The sequence below is a fragment of the Gymnoscopelus braueri genome (genome assembly GCF_963280865.1).
Source record: "Gymnoscopelus braueri genome assembly, chromosome: 15".
In the NCBI taxonomy this organism is placed as follows: domain Eukaryota; kingdom Metazoa; phylum Chordata; class Actinopteri; order Myctophiformes; family Myctophidae; genus Gymnoscopelus; species Gymnoscopelus braueri.
The window spans coordinates 18,592,248-18,615,102 of record NC_137620.1 but is presented as its reverse complement, the minus strand read 5'-3'; the positions used below and the strand labels follow the sequence as shown (position 1 = coordinate 18,615,102).

General features: G+C 41.2%; 1 protein-coding gene across 7 annotated transcripts in view; it reads left to right on the top strand.

Annotated features, from left to right (window-relative positions):
- The first annotated feature begins 9,024 nt into the window (after positions 1-9,024).
- The window catches only part of LOC308101911 (low affinity immunoglobulin gamma Fc region receptor II-like), a 21,870-nt gene continuing 8,039 nt past the window's right edge, over positions 9,025-22,855 (top strand). The window contains exons 1-9 of one of the 7 annotated variants that reach the window (XM_080451456.1): positions 9,025-9,146; positions 10,919-10,960; positions 11,526-11,687; positions 11,788-11,883; positions 12,467-12,733; positions 13,108-13,230; positions 14,452-14,532; positions 15,354-15,409; positions 17,655-18,160. In XM_080451456.1, the coding sequence (XP_080307582.1) occupies positions 9,116-9,146; positions 10,919-10,960; positions 11,526-11,687; positions 11,788-11,883; positions 12,467-12,733; positions 13,108-13,230; positions 14,452-14,532; positions 15,354-15,400 (849 nt within the window). In that variant the 5' untranslated portion in view covers positions 9,025-9,115 and the 3' untranslated portion in view covers positions 15,401-15,409; positions 17,655-18,160. Of the gene's footprint in view, positions 9,147-10,918; positions 10,961-11,525; positions 11,688-11,787; positions 11,884-12,466; positions 12,734-13,107; positions 13,231-14,451; positions 14,533-15,353; positions 15,414-17,654; positions 18,161-22,855 lie in introns of those variants that run through there. The other 6 variants (XM_080451457.1, XM_080451455.1, XM_080451452.1 and 3 more) reach the window with 6 other exon arrangements.

The window sequence follows — 22,855 nt, the reverse complement described above, 5'->3', positions numbered from 1 at the left end:
ATTGAGGGCCCAGTACTTTGATTTGGAGTTATCGTTACACACATTCATCATCTATTGGAGCTCTAGCTATTTAAGAGAGTAGAAATCGAGGTGAGTTACGCCTAAATGCCATTTATGGATCCATTACTGCCCCTCACACCTCAAACCCAGAGGCTTTCATGTTTTAAAGATAAATTTTTTGGCTTTTGTGCATCTATTGATAGGATAGACAGGAAATGGGGAGAGAGAGAGATGGCGGGTGACATGCAGCAAAGGCCGCCGGGATCGGGACTCGAAAAATAAAGAAAACGAGAAGAAGGCAGAGCGAGAGGAAAAGACCACGAGAAAGTCAGAGATGAAAGACAAACACAGAGAGAGGTGGGGGGACAGAGAGAGAAACAGTTGAGGCAGATATGGAGAGAGCAGTATAGGTACTTCAACCGTGTCCCAGGGGTCAGTGGCAGAAAGCCAGAGACATACAGTACGTACATACACACACAGGATACATTCTTCAGCCTCTGCCTGCTACAGTCTCCAGGCCATGAGCTCAGGGAAGGGCACAGTGTTGGGTGTTGGTTGGGGTTGGTGGTGGTGGGAGGAGGTGAGTTATAAGGCCTCGCATCTCCTTCGCCTCCCGTCCCTTTGCAGGCCCCTCCACCTCCAGACGCGTCGGCCACCCATTTGTGGGTGAAAGGCTCTATGTGAACCTAACCTTGCGTCACCTCACCAGTCTTTCCACCGTGGAGTCATTGTGTTCATGTGTTCATGTGTTCATGGGTTCATGGGTTCATGTGTTTGTGTGTTTGTGTTGAAGTGCTCTTGTCAGTGCTTCAGAACAGGGCTGCCTCTCCCCTGCTCCTTCAGCAAGGCCTGCAGAACCTGAGGGCATGAGCGGAGAACAGGAATTAATTGTGTGATTTTTGCATCTGCATTTTACAGATGCTTTCATATCGCTCTTATCCGTAGTGTTTTGGAATACTTTTTTCTTTACAAACAAAACACAAACCGTCTCTTCTTCTGGTGGTCCATGGCACAAAATATTTTCACAATGTCAATTTGTGGGTCTTTGACATGAAAAAGTTTGAGAACCACTGACTGCTCTACATCTGATCCTGGAAGACAGGCGCAAAGTTCAGTCCCTTTCAGTGTTGTAATAGTGTAAACAAACAGAAAAGCAAGATGGGGAAAAAGAATCTATACTTGTATTTGGGTTCTACTGATGTGAAAGCTTTTCTGGTTTTCATCTTAGTTACAATAGGGCAATAACCCAATAGTTTTGAGCTCAGACAATAAATGAAAAATTAGGCAGAATATTGTGTATTTTATCTAGATGAAGCACTTTGCCGCTTACTGGCATATCAACAGCAGGTGTTTCTGTAACATAGGACAGAGACCCTCCCCCCCCCCACACACACACACACACATCCCGTTTTCTAAGAAAATCACATGAGTAAATACATGAACCCTAGTCACCTCTCTAGTCACTGCTCTCTATATTTCACTGCTCTCTATATTTAAAGAGGACAAAAGTGTCACACACTCTCTCTATATTTACCAATTTGATGATGGTTTCCAACCGCAGGAAACAAATAGCAGGAAACAAACAAAAGCCCTTGTTCATTCCTGTTCTGAGTCATGGTCATCATCGCATAATATCGTTTTGGTATGGTATGTATTAAGAAATATCACATTTTGCATTGCCATCCCAATACCGGCAAAATGTGGGCAAGAAAACAACAGAGACGTTCAGGAGGCCAGACTCACCAGTCAATCAAATAAATATCAGGAGTCAAGCTGTTTTTCTTAATGTGCAAAAAGAGCTTTGGTAGGTTTTCTTCAAAGAACATTTTAAATGCTGCAAAGTGCGTCAGTATCTGAGGAGAGGAGAGAATACGATTACATTGAGTAAAACACATACGCGCGCATGCACACACACACACACACACACACACACACACACACACACACACACACACACACACACACACACACACACACACACACACACACACACACACACACACACACACACACACACACACACACACACAGTTCAATGGCATGAAAACATAGTACAACTGCTGCAATTATTGGCATTCGTCATTCAACACAAATACAGTAACACAAAAACACCAAGAGTAACCATCTTTTTTGTTTTTGGTACCATTGTAGACCAAAATCACACTGCACTGGTATATACATTATGATTCTAAGCTTATATAAAGATACAGCTTCAGACAACAGGGCTCTGTACAGCTTTGTCAACAACCATGTGTTTATGGTTACTTACACCTCACAGGAAAAGTGCAAAAGGAAACACAAAAAAACCCTCATGCACAGCAACGTGCATGTATAAGCCTGGTGTTTAAGTGCGTGTATGTGTATATGATCACTGTTTGGTGGTCAGTACAGGAAGCTTGAACTCATCTCTCTACAGAGCATGTGGCTGTGCTGCAGTGCAAACCGCAGCATTTAAAAAAACCATGGGCTTTTGCAATTTCTTTCTCTCTCACACTCAACACACACACGCGTCAATAATATGAGCCTTGGTGGAACTTGCTTTCAAGGAGTGAACTCACATTTGTTGTGTCAATTACCATCTTATATCAAACTGCTCTGATTAGAAAATTCTTATTTTCGGTCATAAAGAAATGTAGGGTGTCGCTTGGGTGGAGTAAGCGTAAAGTACCTGGGGGGGACTGGCATAACGATTAAATTGGGGAGGAAAAGTAAAAGATCAACTACAAATGCTGCATTGTAGTTGGTTGGTATACATCCACCAACCGGCTGCAGTTTACAACCATGTCTGTCCAGACTCAATGTAGAAATGACTTTGAAGGAATTTAAGTGTTAAGTGTTAAGTGTATTTTTTTTGGTGACAGCTAAGTTATCACTATACTGACATGTACAGTATGAAATGTGCAGTGGTGGAAAGTATTTCCAATTTTCGATGCAACTTTTACTTGTACTCCACTCATCTCAGAGACAAATATTGTACTTTTTTACTCCACTACAATTATTTGAAAAGTTACTAGTTACTTTGAAGATTTTGTTTATTTGTTACAAAACATACATTAACCACTTCAGCCCTATTTAAGCTTTGGGTATTTGAATATAGCCGATCTACAAGTGCTTGTAGATCTGCTATTTATCTATACTATACTATATCTATAGATATATACATTTTATACATAATGGTAAGTTGTGAAATGGGACATTCTGCATAATGAGTACTTTTACATTTGGTACTTTAAGTATATTTTGTACTATACTTTGGTGCTTTTGTTTGATTACCGGACTTTTACTTGTAACAGAGCATTTCTTCATTGCAGTATTGATACTTTTACTTAAGTAAAAGATTTGAGTACTTTTTCCACCACTGGAAATGTGTTTTCAATGACCGTGACCGCCAAAATCTCCTATTAAGACAAGAAATGTTGTCATAATTTGCGTATTCATTCTTGAGTTATGGGCAAAAACCCATTTTTTTTCACCCGGTGCCAATTTCCTAAGTGATCCTGGGCGCTACACCAGCGCTACACCAGTCCCCCACAGCCAGGGAGGCCAGGGCCGAGCTCATGCTTCCTTCTATACATGAGAGCCAACTGACCTTCTTGTCACCTGACAGGGGAGAGTTTCCCCGGTAGGACGTAGCGCGTGGAAGGAACACGTTATTCCAACCAGTTCCCTTCCCCTCCATCAGGCGCCCCGGCTGTCATGGGGGAGGTGGTATAGCGACCAGGATTACTACATGTTTTTGTGACGGTATTAACTACCCTAGGAGACACGGGGAGAACATGCAAACTCCACACAGAGTAGGCCCTTTCGCAAAAAAGAAAAGAAAAAAATACTCGTTTTGTGGGGTCACATTGAGCGTGACCTTCAACCATCATCTTATCAGTTCATCCTTGAGTCCAAGTGGACGTCTGTGCGGTGATGAAATTCTCTTCCTGAACGATCGCTCTCATAAGAATGGGATGAGCAGCGGTTCCGATAGGAGACGCAAAGGAGACTCTTTGTGTCTGACATCACTTTATTTTTTGACGAACATTCAGCAAAAATAGCAGATCTACAAGCTCACAACGCGATGTGACACATTGTGAGCAAAGATATTTGCTGTAAAGGGGGACAAAAAGGAGGGAGCCTAAGTATAGATCACTGGTGGACTGATCGATTGGATTGCGACCCCGGTCAATGAAGTATGTAGGGTTTAACCACTTAAACCCCGGCATCCGTATTGTGGGGAAAGCTTTCGGCTATTTTCAGTGAAAGCCTTCCCCCCACAATAACAGAAAGCAGAAAGAGGTACTCTGCACAACCATATGGGGTTTAAGTGGTATAAGTGGCTAAACACTGGCCCTACAAGCTCACAACGCTTAGCAATGCAATGCGTTGTGAGCTTGTAGATCTGCTATTTTCACTAGTTCTTAAACTTTTTTTCATTCATGGAATTTCTTTGATTTGTTTTATTCATTTACGAAAATATTTTTTATTTTTTTTAGATTTTCTGTATTTAATTTATGAAATATTGGGAAGGTTTACTGCCTCAACTAAAAGAACACTGAACACTCGTATTCAATCATAATGAAATCTACTTGTTTTGTGTGGAAATTAAACCTAAGAAATGACACCAAGCACTGGAGGTTTATCAACTACACTCACATTTTGACAACAGTCAGGGTTTGTAAATGGAGGAGAGGAGGAGAGGACAGTTACCTTCATGTTCAGAGCTGTTTGGGGTGGTGGGTGCTGACATGGCTTTCCACTTCTCCTTGGCCCTGGACAGGCAGATGCTCTGCAGGGACACATAGACACACAATGTTAGAGTTGATGTGAGAGCGAAAGACAGAGAGAGAGAGAGAGAGAGAGGAAAGAGAAGGAGGTTTAACATGATGACCTGACACAAACCATCCAGGCTCTAAGAAGCGTCACAGAATCACAGGTATCGAGCATAACACTGCATTAATGCAAATAGCCTACTGATTATTATTTTTGGCCTGGTGGGACAGCTAGGAAGGAGCCAGGAGGCTGAGAGGGAGATGGTGATGATGATGGAGAGCCATTGGCAGGATATGATCCTGGGTCAGTAAAGATGGACTCTTTGCAGCATGAAAATAGAACACATCAGATATAAGCAGTGCAGGAATGACCAGAGACAAACAGTGGAACCATATAAATTGAAAAAATAAAAAAGTGTGATAAAAAAGGAGTGGGGTATGTATATGTAAAGATATGTAGCAGTATGGAGCTGTGGATACAAGAGGAACACAGCTAACCTATAGCCAGCCATCTGTGAAATGTGTTTACCAAGCATTGGTGGGTCAAGGATGTGAGGCCTCCCACCATCACACCACAGCCGTGCATTGTGTTGCAGGTAGTCTACCATGCCTTCTGGTGGCCTCTGGGCAGACATGTCACTGCCCTCTAGTGTTGGCATTTTGGACCTACAAGAATATTAAAGCTTGAAAGCTGTGGGGCCTTGCCTTTTCTTTTTTACTACGAGACAAGTCTTATTTAAAATCCTCTTCTGCGTCTGGCATTTTGTTTTCTAATGCAATTTTGGGTCATGGGTGGGATGGCCAACTTGGAACCCCCTAGTAGGGGTTTGATGAGAAGTGTGACAAACCCTGCTATGTTTAATGTGTTCTTTTAAATGGTAGAATAGACTTGTATAAAAAAAGGAATGTATTAACCAGTTAAACCCTATATAATAAACTAGTAAACTAATACTTAGTTGACCGTGGTCAGCTCGGCTCTGTACTTGGTCCGCTCTTCCCTCCCCCCTTCTACAACAAATCTCTTCGCTGAAAACATACATATTTTTGCTTGAGATGTTTGCCTCCTGAATCACATGTACTGCTGCTCATCTGAGCCTCAAATCCTGCCAGAGGATAGCTCTCATGTCTGCCCTCCCTTCATCTTCATCTCAGCTTTCCTATGGTCTTAAAGCTGCACTGGAATGTTTTCACACTTTGCGTACTGTGGCGGCACCAAGTGGTGGCCAGGGGTAACTGTTTTGATACTTTTGTCGCACAGCACCACTGAAGCTCTTTGGTGCCACAGGGTCACCACGAAGATACTCAGCTATCAGAGCTCTGAACAGTGACGAAGCCAAACAGACAAAACTAAACTACCAGGTCAAATGTCTTCCATCTGTAAACACCTCTTTTAGCTCCCAACAAAGCACATCCTTGTCATTGGCTTTCTTTTTGTGACAAACCCCCTGCCAACCCACTACTGCTGTCATCTATTGTCGAAAATGAATACCACCCTCCAGCTACTTAAGTTGAAAACATATGCTTAACAGGTGAGTGTATTAACACAAAGTGCAGGGAATTACTGGTGGGGGACCACACTAATAATCCAATAACTCTGAGAATACTCTTAGCCCCTAAAACGTCCAGGGTGCCACACAACACAGCGTTGAAAGCTTTTAGATCTGCTATTTTCAAAAGATTTGTATACATTTTGAATACTTGAAATGGGACATTCTGCATAATGAGGACTTCTACTTTTGGTACTTTAAGTATATTTTGATGCCAATACTTTTGTACTTTTACCAAAGTAAATTCTGAATGCCAGCCTTTTGTAACGGAGTATTTCTACATTGTGGTATTGATACTTTTACTTAAGTAAAACATTTGAGTACTTTTTCCACCACTGGTCAGCAGCAGTCCAGTAGTCATCTAATTGAAGCCAACCAATTGAAGAAATTGCAGATTGAGGCTTTAACCTTTGCTTTCATGGAATATCCGAGACCATTAGGGTTTATGGAAGATGCTTCTTACATGTAGGCCTATTCTATTGCTAGTTTGACCACTTCAAATACTATTTCATCTTAAAATAGCCAAATGACTGAAATCAGTCATTGAAATTTACAACTTTATGCCATGAGTATTACGAAGTGGGGCATTAAATTACAAAAAGGTTGTGTGTAATGAAATTATAACAGGGGTGAGTATGTAGGCGATGTACTGTACGTAGCTCCTCTTCTGAGTAGCAACTGGCCCTGCAGCACCCGGTCGTGATGTTCCTCCTGTGGTGGATCCTCCAGTATTTTTTGTTAGGATTGTACTTGCATAAGGGATGTTGAACACTGCTTGCGAAACTTAAGGACACTGTCTGTTTTCCATGAAAACTGCTGTCACATGGTTGTGACACAAAATCTCCATCTTGTTATTAACCTGATTTATCTCCACAATGTGTGACTCCTGTCATGTGAATTATCAAGAGAGTCAGTAGTTACTTATGGCATACCTGGATAATGTCCTCCACACCCTCATTGGCTAGACACAGGTTATGAAGAACGCAGCAGGCCATGATACAACGGGATCCTCTGAAAAGTGCAAAATCTCTGTATGGCAAAATGAAGGACAACCATAAGACTTGTTGTGCAGCAAGTAACATAAAACAACAGTGATAGTTAGAAGTGTCTTAAGTTGTTCATGTGTACCTCATACTGTCCATATAGTATTGTACTACTTATTATATTGTACTAATTATTATCCCCTTACCCAAGAAGAAACAAATGTTTGTAAGTGTACAAAGCACAAAATACACTACTTTCTATGTAGTTCATGTCGCTTGAATGGGCTGGTTATGATGACTGTAGCTAAAGAAGTTATAATCTGTCAATAAACTTATTTGAAAAGTTCCCTGAATAACCCCTGATTTCCCTATAGCCATGCACAGAACAGATCAGTAGCTGCTTGGAGGCTGGAACGGGTAATTTCCTCTTCAATTTGCTCTGTTAAGCAAGGCAAGTTACGTCTATTTGTATAGCACATTTTAACAAGGCAATTCAAAGTGCTTTACACTACATTAATATTAAGACAGGAAAAACCATAAAAGCCTAAGGACTGTTAGGATTCTAATACAATAAAAAAGAATAATGAAAAAAGTAATTGAAAAAACACGGCCCCCTCACACATTAGAAGGACAATATCAGTCACCAGAACCAAGGACGGGTGTTTTCGATGAATCTATCATGGTAAATATGGAGTTTGAAGTTACAATGGGTTTGTATAGGAAGGGGGTGTGTCTGATCAAAATGAATATAAAATATATAAATACTGAATCAAGCAACTCAAAAACTGTCCGGGGTGCTAACAAAAGCCTGAGTACATGTTAAAATGACCCCAAACATGTTTGAAAGTGAAATATCCCTTTAAGTACAGTAGCCTACTTGAGTACACATACTTAGTTACACCACTGTGTATCATAGCCCAATGAGTTCAGAATACCACAGCAGACAAGCTCTGTCTGCTGAAATCTTGACTGAATAATTGACTGCTTTTTGTTGTGTTTTGTTCAAGCAGATATCCTTTAGTGCAGGACAGTCCTACTGTTTGTCTGGAGACTGTTACTGGATTTATCTGTATCATTAACAACTGTAAACCTGCTTCAACTGCTGAAGGTCACCTGGCTATAGATAACTATAACTATAACTATATCCATACTCGTTCACCATTGTTGCGGTGTGAACTCTGCTATCCACTGTAGTTAGATTTTTTTTAATTATATATTTTTGATTGTATTTATAGTGCTTAGTTAGTGTGTCCAGACCGTGAATTCACACACACGCACGCACGCACGCACGCACGCACGCACGCACGCACGCACGCACGCACGCACGCACGCAAGCACACACACACACACACACACACACACACACATACACACACACACACACACACACACACACACACACACACACACACACACACACACACACACACACACACACACACACACACACACACACACACACGTTGTTGTGCACGTATATTTTTTTATACACAATAATGTCATGTAACCAATGTTTAAAACATAATTTAACCCATGTTTTTCATGAAGAGGACTTTCGTTTTTCGTTTTGTTTTTCTTTTTTTGCTGCAAGTGCTCTAGATAGTTTTCACTTCTGGTTTATTCTGCATGTGATTTGTTCTGCATGTGTCTGTGGGTGTGGGTGTGGGTGTGTACTGTTTGTGTGTGTGTATGTGTGTATGTGTGGGGTAGCTGACCAAACAGGAATTGGACGCTTCAGCCAACAAGAAGCAGAGGGGTCTATGTCAAACAACATAGCTGTCAGAGTGACAGCGCCACTTATTCAGTCAGTTTCAGTCAGTTTGTCAGGATGAAATTTGCATCAATCTATATACTATCGTGTGAGTACTTTTCTCTCTGCTACTTTTTGTTGACTTTAACAATTTTATTAAGTCTGTATATCTTACCTGCTGTGTGTGGGGAGGAAATAATTGGCATAAAAGGGGTAAAAAGCTAAAAACCTTAGAGTCTCTCAGTAGGCCTCCACTAAATATAGTGTTTTTAAAGGCTGTAGGGCTACTCATATCATTGTAGTTGCTCACAGCTAACACCCCCTCACATCCCTGCTGTGGAACTTTCTCCCAGCTTGTCAGGGCCAGAGGTGTAAAGTAACTAAGTAAATGTACTCAAGTACTGTGCTTTTTCAATACTTTTACTTCTACTCCACTACACCTCAAAGGCAAATATTGTACTTTTTACAGAAGTACAAAACATACATTAACCACTTCATCCTATACCCTATATATACTTTGGCTATTTGAAAATAGCAGATCTACAAGCCCACTGTGGGCTAATTGTAGATCTCCTATTTTCAAAGTGTTTATACATGAAAACTTGTGAAATGGGACATTTCATGCATAATGAGTACTTTTTGGTACTTCAAGTACATTTTTACACCAATACTTTTGCACTTTTACTCAAGCAAAATTTGATTACCAGACTTTTACTTGTAACAGCGTATTTCTACATTGTGGTATTGATACTTTTACTTAAGTATCAAATCTGAGTACGTACTTCTTCCACCACTGGTCAGGCCCAGGTTTTAAAGCTTGCCATAATCATGGAGTAACGAGGTTATAGGTGACACTGAAGGCCAAATTATATTGCCATTTTCGCAGTTTCAGCAGAGATATAATAAATGATTATGTATTGATTTCTTTAACTAACATTAAACACACCATTGTTTCTGGTTCTGTGTGAAATTGGTGTCTATATGCATTGTAGCCTCAGACCAAGACGTACAGTAGAGGGAAGACAAAAAGAGACAGAACTGTGTGAAAAGGAGGAAGTCGTGAGAAAAAGGCAAGAGAAAAAAGAGAAAAAATGAGCTCAGAGAGGAAGACAGAATGAACACGCACGCACTCACACACACACACACGCACGTGCACGTTCTCAAACTTTTTCATGCCAAATTGATATAGCCTGTATTTGGCCGCAGACCACCATCTTAAAATGTTATGTGCCAGGAACCCCCAGAAGAGAAGATTTATGTAAAAAAAAAAAATCTAAATGTTCCAAACATTTTCAAACATTTTATTTAAATGTTTGCAGATGTACAAGCTCGCAGTGCAGCACAAAGTGACTCGCTGTGAGCTTGCAGATCTGCTATTTTGGAATAGCCACTTAAGCCATTGGATAAAGTGGTTAAAATGATTGTGACATTATGTCTCTGGACCCCACTTTGAGAACCAATGGTGTACAGTACATGTGGTCAATTACCACATGTATTTAAGTGTCTTAATTTGTTTTTCTGTCACAGTGGATTATAATCCATACTGGTAGAATGCTCTTTGGATTAGGCCTACTGTACTCACATTTCAGGAAACGAACCGTGTGGATAATTTTCCCTGTGGATAGAATGTATGCTGCTACAGTATAGATCACCATGTGAGGTGCAGAAACTCCTGGCTGGCACCTCCATTCAGTATGTCTTGAAGGTGGTATCTTTAATCCAGTTATAATCACCACATACATTAAAGCTAACATTATTTGTTGTCTTTATTCTGTCTGTCTCTCTCTCTCTCTCTCTCTCTCTCTCTCTCTCTCTCTCTCTCTCTCTCTCTCTCTCTCTCTCTCTCTCTCTGTCTCTGTCTCTCTCTCTCCCCACACACAGTGCTGCATCTCCTCGTCTGCTGTGGACCTGCTCAAACAGATGGTGAGACAGGTTCAGTGCACTGCATTATGGGTAGTGTGAGACAAGCCATCTGATGTGTTCTAACCATCCTGCTAAAACACAAACCCCACCACAATCCACCTCCACAAATAAATGAATGTATAATTGTTATTGATTCATAGAAAATTAATAAGCAATATTGTCCATTGTGTGGGTTTTATGATAGGGTAATCTAACGGATGATCATTCTTATTCCCTCTTGTTTTTTTATCATCATGATGAAGTGTGCCATTCCATGGTGGACATGTATTGTTGTACATGCCTTAAGTTGTGTTCATGACAAAACAACATTTGTCTTCTCGTGATGACAAGATAAATAACTCATTAGTCTCGAATAGTCTGACAATTCGGATCTACACCTATACCGAAACATTTGGGTTAAATATGGGCTAGAACAGCAGCGAGAAAAACATATATAGCCTATGCATATTGCTTTGAAAAACAATCCTTCCTTCCTCCTTTCTTTCTTTCCTTCCTTCCTACCTACCTCCCTCCCTCCCTCCTTCCCTCCCTCTTTCTTTCTTTCTTTTCGCCCTTCATCTTCCAGTGTCCCTGAGAATCAGTCCGGACAGATCTCAGTTCTTTAAACATGAGTCCATCTCACTGAGCTGTGAGGCAGAAGGGAACTCTTCACTGGGGTGGTCTGTGAAAAGACAGACCAGTAAGAGTGGGAATGAAACCTGCACCGAAGGATGGGGAAACATCAAAGGTATGTAGTTAGGGAGGGAGGGAGGGATGGATGGATGGATACTGTAGATAGATAGATATTAATTGAAATCCCTCTTTGCTTTCATTCTGATTCTGTTTAGGAGTGTCCTGTATTATCAGTCTGTATTCTTGGGACAATGGAGTTTATTGGTGTGAGTCAGAAGACCTCAGCCGGTCCATCAACATTACAATCTCTGGTACAATCTATATAACTTTATCTATGTTTTGTAATAGGTATACAGACATAATTCACATGCTGTCATTGTCAACACTGATATACTGTAGGTGAATTCCCATTTCAAGATGTTTATGCTATCACATTTGGCTATGCCTACAATAGTAGTGAGTTGTGCTATCCTTGACAAAGTGGCTACATCATAGGACTACATCTGTTCTTTTAAAAAACAATACTATTTTTTAAAGATCAATGAATTAACTCCCAGGTTATCCAATTAATTAGGATAAGCAAGTGAAATTGGAAGTGAGGAAAGGGAGGTGCTGCTAATCAGCCATCAATGACTTTGACCTAGAAATAAGAGCAGACAGATGAGAATGGTAACACATATTAATGAGATAGCAGAGGAGGCTGTGACAATAGCATTTAGCAACACTTTAATCTCATTACTGTCCACATCCACAGCTAGGTGAAATTATAAATATATACCTCTTTGTTATATTTTTTTCACCCTCATTTAAGTACATGTGAACGATGGGTTCATGATAGCGTTGTGGAGCCACCAACCATCACATGTTCATAGCTCAACCTGCTTTTGGTTCTAGTTGGTCAAGAAGACGTTATCCTGGAGAGCCCTGTACTTCCTGTGATGGAGGGAAAAGATGTCACACTCCGCTGCTTGTCTAAAGACAAGACAACTGATAAAATATCCTCTGACCTCCCAGCTGATTTCTATAAAAATGGATCCCTCATCAGGACTGAGTCTACAGGACAGATGACCATCTACAGTGTTTACAAGTCTGATGAAGGATTCTACAAGTGTAACATCTCTGACCTTAGAGAGTCACCAGAGAGCTGGATGGGTGTGAAAGGTGAGGAAGTTATGCAATAATGCAGAATAAATCAGCCAATTACAAAATTAAGAGTTTAAAAAACCCAGCTATGTAGCTGTCCATATACATGTAGGCTGTGTCCATTAGAGTCCCACACACAAGCTAGACGGACAAAAAATCTGTTGCAAATCTGTTGCATCTGCCCTACTCTTAATCTAAATGTAAATATCTTGTACTGTTACTACATATCTGCTGAGGCACAATCTAAATGACTGACATTTTGAAGAGATTCACAGCTCTTAAAATGTGTGGTCATTTTGTATTTCTTTTTTACATTTGCTCATATTTTATATATATTCTCTGCATTTCACCCATCCAAATTATTTGATCTGTTTCTAATTATGCTTCTCCAGCCTCCAACGACAACAACAAATCTCCCTCTTTCTCTCTCCCTCCATATTTCTACCCTCTGATGTTGGCTGGAGTCTCCATCATTCTGCTGATTCTGGGCCTGTGTCTCTGGAAGAAATACAGAGGTACGTCAATGATGTTCAGACACACATATGAGAAGCTGTAAGATTCTACAGGATATGTAAATGATCCTTTTGCTGTTTTGAGGCTTCATTATTTTCCTTATTTTAAAGCTGCAATCCATAAGTTTATTGTCCCATGCACCTGGGATTTGAACTCTAGTCTCCTGCGTGGGAGATCAAACTTCTACCGCTCTACAAAGAAGTTATGTGCTTTTTTTTGGTGACAGGGCACTGCCACACCCCTTTTTGGCCAATCAGGGTGAAAGCGGGTTCATCCTTGGCTAAGGCCCAAGCTTTACATCAGGTTTTCTGAACAATCTGTTAAATCCTATAATACATTGGAAAGATGAAAAGCCATAATTTCCCTGTGTCATTGTTTTGCACTAAACACAACAACTACATAAGTATGTCACTAACAACACAAGCCACAACGCGCGCAATTAATTTACAGGTGCAGTAGGCTACTTTTCATGGCGCACCACACATTTGCCTTCTCGGAGCATAATTAATTGAGGCCAGCACAAACTCACAACATTACAGTCAACCATGTTGTTCCCTAACGTCACCGCCGACCACCGCCGAGCGACACCGAAACACCGCGAGCAGGACAACATTTCGGGTACACCATTTTGTTCCCTTTAGCGTGAGCACGGAGAATCAACGTTGCCAGGTTGCGCGCGAGAAAATAAGCAATCCACTCCATTTGCCTCCATTCCTCCTCGCTCAAAGTCGCTTACAAGTCGCTTACAATTAATGGACATGGCAACATTGTCCACTCTCTCTCTCAATACAAACTCATGCTCACTCGACCATGCTCCCTCCACACAGAGAGAGAGAGAGAGAGAGAGACAGAGAGACCGCTGTTGCAATGAACTGAACGTGTACATTATACTAATAGGGCTACAATATCTACTTTGTAGATTTTGATTATTATTTCAACACATATACATTATTAACCACTTCAGCCTATATACTTTTCAGCCATTTGAAAATAGCAGATCTACAAGCCCACAATGCGTCGCAATATATTACTGTCCAGTTGCCTGCGCCCCCCCGGACCTCTAGTAACATACAATAACAATGATAGAAAATTGTCTTTGGTTATGGGCTCCCAAACAACATAAAAACATACACTCATGAAAGACGCATGAAAAAAATACTATTTGTAAGTAGTTATTGGCATTAATCATTTCTATGAGTTAAGTGACTGTTTCTCTGTTGCAGGCTGTAGGACAGACAGACAGAGTGAAGATGTGACATATGCTGCTGTGACTGTGAAGCAGAGAGATAAACCCAGGAAGAGAGGTAGAGTATCTCAACACCACACTGAGCTAATTCACATAAATATAGGCTACTCTGATCGCTAACTTATTCTGTTGTTTTCCTCTCTCTATGTTTTTACATTATTCAACCAGAGTGTCAACTATTTAACACAGGGGTCTTCAGCGTTTTTCAGGCCAAGGACCCCTTAGCTGAGAGAGAGATGAAACAGGGACCCCCACTACATATTGGATTCATTTTAAATGTGTGTTTTCAGACTTTTAACGACTTAAACCCTCAATACTTTGTAACCTTAAACTTTGACTTGGTAGCCTACTTGGTCAGCTCTTTTTTCCCTGTGCACCAAACCTCTTCGTCGAAAATTGCTGATCTACAAGGATGCGAGGGTTCAAGTGGGTAATGTAAAAATATTAAAATAAAGTCCCTATCACGCAAAGATTTGGCGGCCCCCCTTTAGTAACTCTGAGGACGGGTCCCGTGTTGAAGACCCCTGATTTGAGCATGAAATGGACAGAGCAGCTCCATGCTTCTATTCTCAACCAATCACATGCACGCTTCACTAATAGAGCCCCCTTCGTATGTGGACGTTTGAATTGCTCATCCCTTAGCCTACTTGCTGTGTTACGGTGCCACTGCTGCTCACCCTCTACTTCCCCTTATGTACTTTGTAGGATTCAGGAGGCACCTACTGTAATTTGTAGGGGAAATGTAACGTGCTCCTCAGAATGCTTAAAGCAAATCACACCAAACTAAATAAATGTATTGCTCTTTTATATTCATTACAATTATTTCAATTCAATTTGTGGGTTGTCCTAACAGAATTGCTGTTTCGTTTGTTTTTCCAGACCAGACCTCTGAAGAACCAGACATCTACTCCATTTTGAAGATATAAACACAGCAGGTCAGTCATAATGTGCACAGCTATGCAGATGTGTTTTAACCAAGCCTGGTTTACATGAAGGGAAAAGTGTCAGTCAGGGTTAGGATGGTTCACAAAAGGTGACCTAGAGACAGTTCTATCTCTGTACCAAAAACAGACATACAGTTGTTTTCAGCATTATAACCTACACTAATAACAAAAATTAACTATAGAAAAAGTGCTCCTCGGAGCACAGGTCTCCGCCAGGTCAGGTAGGCTATTGTGGCCTCCTGGTGGCGCTATAATAGGCCAACGTGAAAAGGGTGCCATTTCTTCTTAGGCCTTGCACGACAATCGGACACTGACTGCATTCATGATTTGAGGCATTTTGTTAAAAACATTTGTTTCGCTAAATTAGACCTGCTGGTGGCGCTATAACAGGCCAATGTTAAAAGGGTGGCATTTGTTCCTCAACATAGTGTGAATGTGCGTGCAAAGTTTGACCGCAATCGGACGGTGCGTTCATGATTTGCGGAATTTTGTTTAAAACAAGCCAATAATGCAAACTTTAGATGTCAATCTTAGCCAATCAGTATGGAATATGAAAAATCAAACACATCCGTTGTGATCACATGACTATAGAGATCATGTGTACCGATTTGCGTGAAATTTGTATAAAAGGTTTTTCCTTGACCTCTAGGGAGTGTGCATACAAAGTTTTACACAAATCGGTGCAGTTATAGGTAAAAACACGAATTGGCCTGTTATAGCGCCACCATGAGGCTGATTTGAACATTTTCAAATGGTAGTTTTTCCTCGGCCTAATGGGAATGTGCGTGCAAAATTTCACAGAAATTGCATGCTGTGTTCATGATTTGAGGCATTTTGTTCAAAACGGAGCACTACTGCAAACTTTGGAGGACATTTTTAGCCAATCAGGATGGAATATGAGAAATCTGAAAGACAAGTTTCGTTTAATGACTATAGAGATACTGTGTACCGATTTACGTGATTTTTGGACAAAATCTGTAGGAGTTCTGTCAAAAAATAAGTTTTGCACAAATCGGCCTGGTGGCGCTATAAAAGGCCCATGAGAAAAATTTGGGGCAGAGGTTCTGAATTGGCATACGGGGAGTGTGTGTGCACAGTTTTGCTGCGATAAAGACAGCGGTGCGGGAGATTAGCTGGTCACAGACGGACGGACAGGGGGAAAAACATACTCTCTCGCCATGCCTTTCGGCCTGGCGGAGACAATAAAGAGAATACTGGAGCTGAGTGACGTGACTTCTTCTTAGGCTTACCTTCTAAAGGGGGGCGCATGCTACCATTTTTCGGTGATCACCCTCTCACCGCGGTGGTTTGAAAACTACAACATGACATCACTGAGCCGCGTTGATAACCGACTCACCGCTCACCTCAACACATCTCTCTGTTTTTACTAATCACCGGACTATGAGCGCCTAGTATCCAAACCACCGTTTCGGTGGTCACAAACGGTGATAGGGTGACCACCTCATTTGGTAGCATGCAGGGGCCTTAAGTCTTAGAAGGTAGGCCTAAGAAGAAGTCACGTCACTCAGATCCAGTATTCTCCCTCTTAACAAACTGCAGTCATATTCTTAGAAGCACTGGTTCATCATCCTAAGAAAAAGGTTAAGTGTGTTCACTTCGTTTTCAATATAGTATTTTTCCCTCAACTTAACCGAGTGTACTTTGACATTTGCTGGTCCCTTACATTTACTGCACCTGGGGAAGCCAACCCGGTCCACACTAACATCTTTTGTTTTGTGTCTCTTGATTGTGATCATCAACCAATCTTTTTGATCGAATAGTTAATCCAAGTTTCATGACCATCTAGCCATCCGTTCTCTGGATATGTTACTAAAAATAGACAAGACCAATACATGCCACACATTGGTCCTACCTATATTTACAGCAACCATGGGCCCTGACCTGTTAATACTCTCATTTATGCAAAATTAGAAAGGGACGCTCCCATTAATAAAACTTGTATTCTATATATCGTAATAAATTCACAAAAACAAGTGGTTAACAAGACACGTTCTCCATTTATTTTAATTAAAGTTTGCATTCCTGTGATGCAAATGTTAAGTACATACAACATAAAATATTAAATGTGTCCTTGCATATTTGTATAACTTGAAGAATACATTTAATTCAGTACATGTCGGTAGCCATTATATTAAAGCCACAATGTATTTCTGACAAATATTTGTCCAATCCTAATGTGTTACAGTTTGTGTTGTATTGTTTTATTGTGTTACAGATGGAGAAGTTTGAGTGAAAAAGACAGGAAGAGTTCAGAGTACCAAGTGCAAAGTCACTGCCGGCTTCCTTGCATGTACACACATTTGAGCAAGCAACTGCAAGCAACTGCCTCCACCCCAGGATATTAGCTCTTTGCAAATGGCTATTTTAAAATGCATCACTTTAGTGATGCTTGCAGAACTTGGTTGCGGCTCGTTCCTGACCGGATCACTGTCGTGCCAATAATCATGATAAAGCACACCCTCGCATGTAATATTGCGTATTTGGAACATCTCTATTTGTTAGCTGCTGCCGTTAACAGCTCTGTGACAAAAAGACTGCAGTCAATAAGCTCAGTGGATTATGGGTTGCATGCTGCATCAGTGGAGGAAATGAGCTGTTGTTCTCAGCTGTGAAAAACCACTAACACTGTCCTCTGCTCTGTGAAAACACACCATGTGTTAACATTTGTTGTTTGAGGTTTCTAAGTGGATCACAAGAGGAAACAGTAAAAGACCTTATAAAAACCCCACTTTACTATTGTCTATTAAAATGAACTCTTCTGTAGCTTATATGAGATATTTGATGTTACAGATGTTTACGACATAACAACGTCACCTTCTTAAACTAATTTTAAGAAGGTGAGGTGAGGTGAGGTGATTTTCTGAGGAAAATTATATTTTGTCAGCTCGCACGCAACGCACGCAACGCACGCAACGCACGCAACGCACGCAACGCACGCACGCACGCACGCACGCACGCACGCACGCACGCACGCACGCACGCACGCACGCACGCGCATGCGCACACACACACACACACACACACACACACACACACACACACACACACACACACACACACACACACACACACACACACACACACACACACACACACACACACACACACCCATCAGCCAAGTTGTGCATGTGACACACATTTGTGATATATAATTACATTACACAACTAGAAAATAGGTCTCCGCCAGGTCAGGTAGATTATTGTGGCCTCCTGGTGGCACTATAATAGGCCAATGTGAAAAAGGTGCCATTTCTTATTAGGCCTTGCACGACAATCGGACACTGCATTCATGATTTGAGGCATTTTGTTCCAAAAATGTGGTTTGCTAAATTAGACCTGCTGGTGGCGCTATAACAGGCCAATGTGAAAAGGGTGGCATTTCTTCCTGGGCCAAGTGGGAATCTCTGTGGAAAATTTCACGGAAATCGGATGCTGCGTTCATGATTTGAGGCATTTTGTTCAAAATGAACCAATCCTGCAAACTTTGGAAGCCAATCTTAACCAATCAGGATGGAATATGGTAAATCGGACAGATCCGTGATGATCACATGACTATAGAGATACTGTCTACCGATTTGCGTGTTTTTTGGAGAAAATCTGTAGGAGTAATATCCAATAATGTGTTTTGCAAAAGTCGGCCTCATGGTGGCGCTATAAAAAGCAGATGTGAAAAATGCAGGGCAGATGTTTTTCCTTGGCCTCTGGGGAGTGTGCGTGCAAAGTTTCACGCAGATCGGTGCAGTTATAGGGAAAAACGTGAATCGGCCTATTATAGCGCCACCATGAGGCTGTTAGGAAAGTTTTCAAGTGGCATTCTACGTGGAAAATGTCACTGAAATCGCATGCTTCTGTAGGAGTCATATCCAAAAATGTGTTTTGCAAAAGTCGGCCTCATGGTGGCGCTATGACAGCCTGATCTGAAAAATGTGGGGCAGAGGTTCTGCTGGGACATCCAGGGAGTGTGTGTGTGCAGTTTCACAGCGACAGGGCCAACGGTGGCGGAGATTAGCTGGTCGCAGACAAGGACGGACACACACACACACGGACACACGGACGGACGGACGGGGGGTAAAACATACTCTCTCGCCTCTCGCCATGCCTTTCGGCCTGGCGGAGACAATAATGTCATGTAACCAATGTTTAAAACATCAATTAACCCATGTTTTACATGAAGAGGAAAACAGAGGAGTAATTATTATTTTTTAAATAAACCTCTGGTTTATTCTGCATGTGATTTGTTCTGCATGTGTCTGTGGGTGTGGGTGTTGGTGTGCGTGTGTATGTGTGTACGTACGTGTGTAGTGTGGGGTAGCTGGCTGAGCCTCTTACCAAACAGGAATTGGACACTTCAGCCAACAAGAAGCAGATCGGGGTCTATGTCAAACAACGCTGTCACTTATTCAGTCAGTTTCAGTCAGTTTGTCAGGATGAAATTTGCATCAATCTATATGATACCGTGTGAGTACTTTTCACTTAGCAAATTTTTGTTGACTTCAACCATTATATCAAGCCTGTATCTTACCTGCTGTTTCCCATGCCTACTGTTGTGCTGCTATGACACCTGAATATACACCACAGGATCAATACATACTATTCTAATAGTCATAAGAGAATACTTGCTATTTTCACTAACACTCTGCTTTGCACTCATTTATGTATTTAATGAGACGGAAATCCGTATTTTACTTGTTTATAGATGTAATGTTAGTCAACCTCAGGGTCTCTCAGGTGCCTGTGTGGCTCAGTGATAAAGTGCCTGCTTACCATCGCGGAGGTTGTGGGTTTGAATCCACCATGGTGCATCCGGCTTTGTTGAACGTAAATGGTTAAATGGTGCATTTTTATAGCGCTTTTATCCAAAGCGCTTTACATTGATTGTGCCATTAACCCATTTTTTTGATTGATTGAACATTTTATTAGGCAAAAGAATGTAAAACAACACAGTTACATTTATAATACTTTTGTCTAAAAGGTCCGACCAAAAAAGTCCTTGCGGACTTGTTTCCGTTGGGGTCCTTGAATTAATTTCATAGACATATATAGTAGCAACCAAACAGTTCAAAAATCGACATAAAAATACAGAGAAAAAATACCACTATGTACAAAAGAAATGCATGAAAAAATAAAAAATAAATACAAAAAAGCGGGGGGGGGGGGGGGGGGGGGTCGTCTGTCTACAGGGAAACTGGTACTAGCTCCTCTTTTGGCCTCCAGAAAGATGAGTTTTTAGGGCTGTTTTGAATGGGCCCAGCGAACTGCATTCTTTGAGGGATGGGGTTAGACTATTCCATACCTTGGTGGCTGTGCTGTAGAAGGAGAATTTGCCCATGTTTGTTTTATGGGTGGGTGGTACCAGAGTGTTGTTTACGCTCCCTCTAGTTTCGTGACTGTGGGTATCACCAACTTTTTCGAGGTATTTATACAGATATGCGGGTATAGGGGGCATTTCGGGCAAATCTGCATTTACAATTTTGAAGACCAGTCCCATTTTTAGTTGTTTAACCCTGTCTTCCACCCTGAGCCAGTCTAGGCTGGCAAAGTGAGTGGGAGAGAGGTGGGTCATGGGCCCCAGTCCGAGAAGTAGTCGAATCAGTTTGTTTTGGGAGGTTTGAAGCTTAGTCTTCAGTGACACTGAGGTGTTGGAGTACCAAGAGGAGCAAGCATAGTCAAAAAGGGGCCCTTCCAATTGTGTTCACGTCTACACATGAACACAATTGGCGGGTGATAGTTGTCACTGCACGTAATCCTGTGGGCTGCACCTGTCAGAAGAGAGTGTTGGGTGGGAGGAGTGGGGCAAAGGCCCTACGACAGGTGAGTCAGTAGGATATAACAGCTGTGGCAACACAGAAATGTCTGTGTGGGGAAGAATTTATTGGCATAATGATGAAAAGGGGGTAAAAAGCATCAAACTAAAAAGAACTCAGAGTCTGGCAGTAGAACTCCACTTTTTAAAACCTGAGGGCTATTCATATCATTGTAGGTGCTCACAGCTAACATCCCCTCACATCCCTGCTGTGGAGAGTCCAAACTTTCTCCCAGCCTGTCAGGGGCGGGCCCAGGTTTTAAAGCTTGCCATAATAATCATGGAGTAATGTGGTCAGGAGACACTGAAGGCCAGATTATATTGCCATTTTCGCAGTTTCAGCAGATATATAATAAATTATTATGTATAATTTTTTTTAACTAACATTAAACACATTGCCTGCTAAAAACGTTTTAAAACGTTTTTTGCTCTTGCCTGCCAAAAATGTTTTAAAACGTTTATTTTTATTTTTATGAAAAATAAAAAATAAAAAAATATTTTATTTTTGGGGTTTTTCCGTTTTTCCGCTCATCACAAAGAACCAGGAGATAACGCGATCCAAAGATTTGCTGCTCCATTCACTTCATGTGATGTTAATAAAATAAACGGAGAAAAAAAATACATTTTTCCTATGTTTTACCATGTATTTTTGAGTGAAACATGCTATTTTCAAACATCAAACAACAAATGATGATCAACGAGGTCGCGATGACCTCTTGACATTTTCTAAACCACACCTGAAAACCTTCAGTGATTAGCATCCATCAGGGGATCAATCATACTGGAGATACATATTCTGTGACTACTTGAAAAGGTAAGAAATCGTTAAAATGCTGGCAGAGGCTGCAAACTGTTTTAGAAAACCCCTGACAGTGAACACACCATTGTTTCTGGTTCTGTGTGATATTGGTGTCTATTATGCATTGTAGCTTCAGACCAAGATGTATAGACGGAAGACAAAAAGAGAGAGAACTGTGTGAAAAGGAAGTCGTGAGAAAAAAGCAACAGAAAACATTTGCGAGAGGAAGACAGAATGACAGAGCTCACACACATGCAAGCACGCGCGCGCACACACAAGTGCTGGTTTTGAGTTGTCCTTTGTGTCACTCTCAGCCCACTGCTGAGAGTGAATTATTTCTCTTCTAATCTTAAAGCATACTGCAGGTACAGCATTGGTCCTCAAACTTTTTCATGCCAAGGAGGACACCAAACTTTATATATATTTGGCCGCGGACCAATGTTATGTGCCAGGGACCCCCAGTAGAGAAGATTTATGTTTAAAAAAAGCTAAATGGTTCAAAGTAATAAAAAAAAATAGCCAACGTATAAATGGATAAAGTGGTTAAAATTATTGTGATGTTATATTAAGAAATGTTTATTGGGACCCCCTGGGAATACTCCCACTATACTCCCACCATTGGTTGTGTATACATGTGGTCAATGAGAAAGTATCTGTCACAGTGGATTATAATCCATATTGGGTAGAATGCTCAACTCTTTGGATTAGGCCTACTCATTTCAGGAAATTAAGCGTGTGGATACTTTTCTCTAGAATGTATGGAACTATAGATCACCTGTGGGGTGCAAAATATCTTGGCTGGCACCCCTACAGT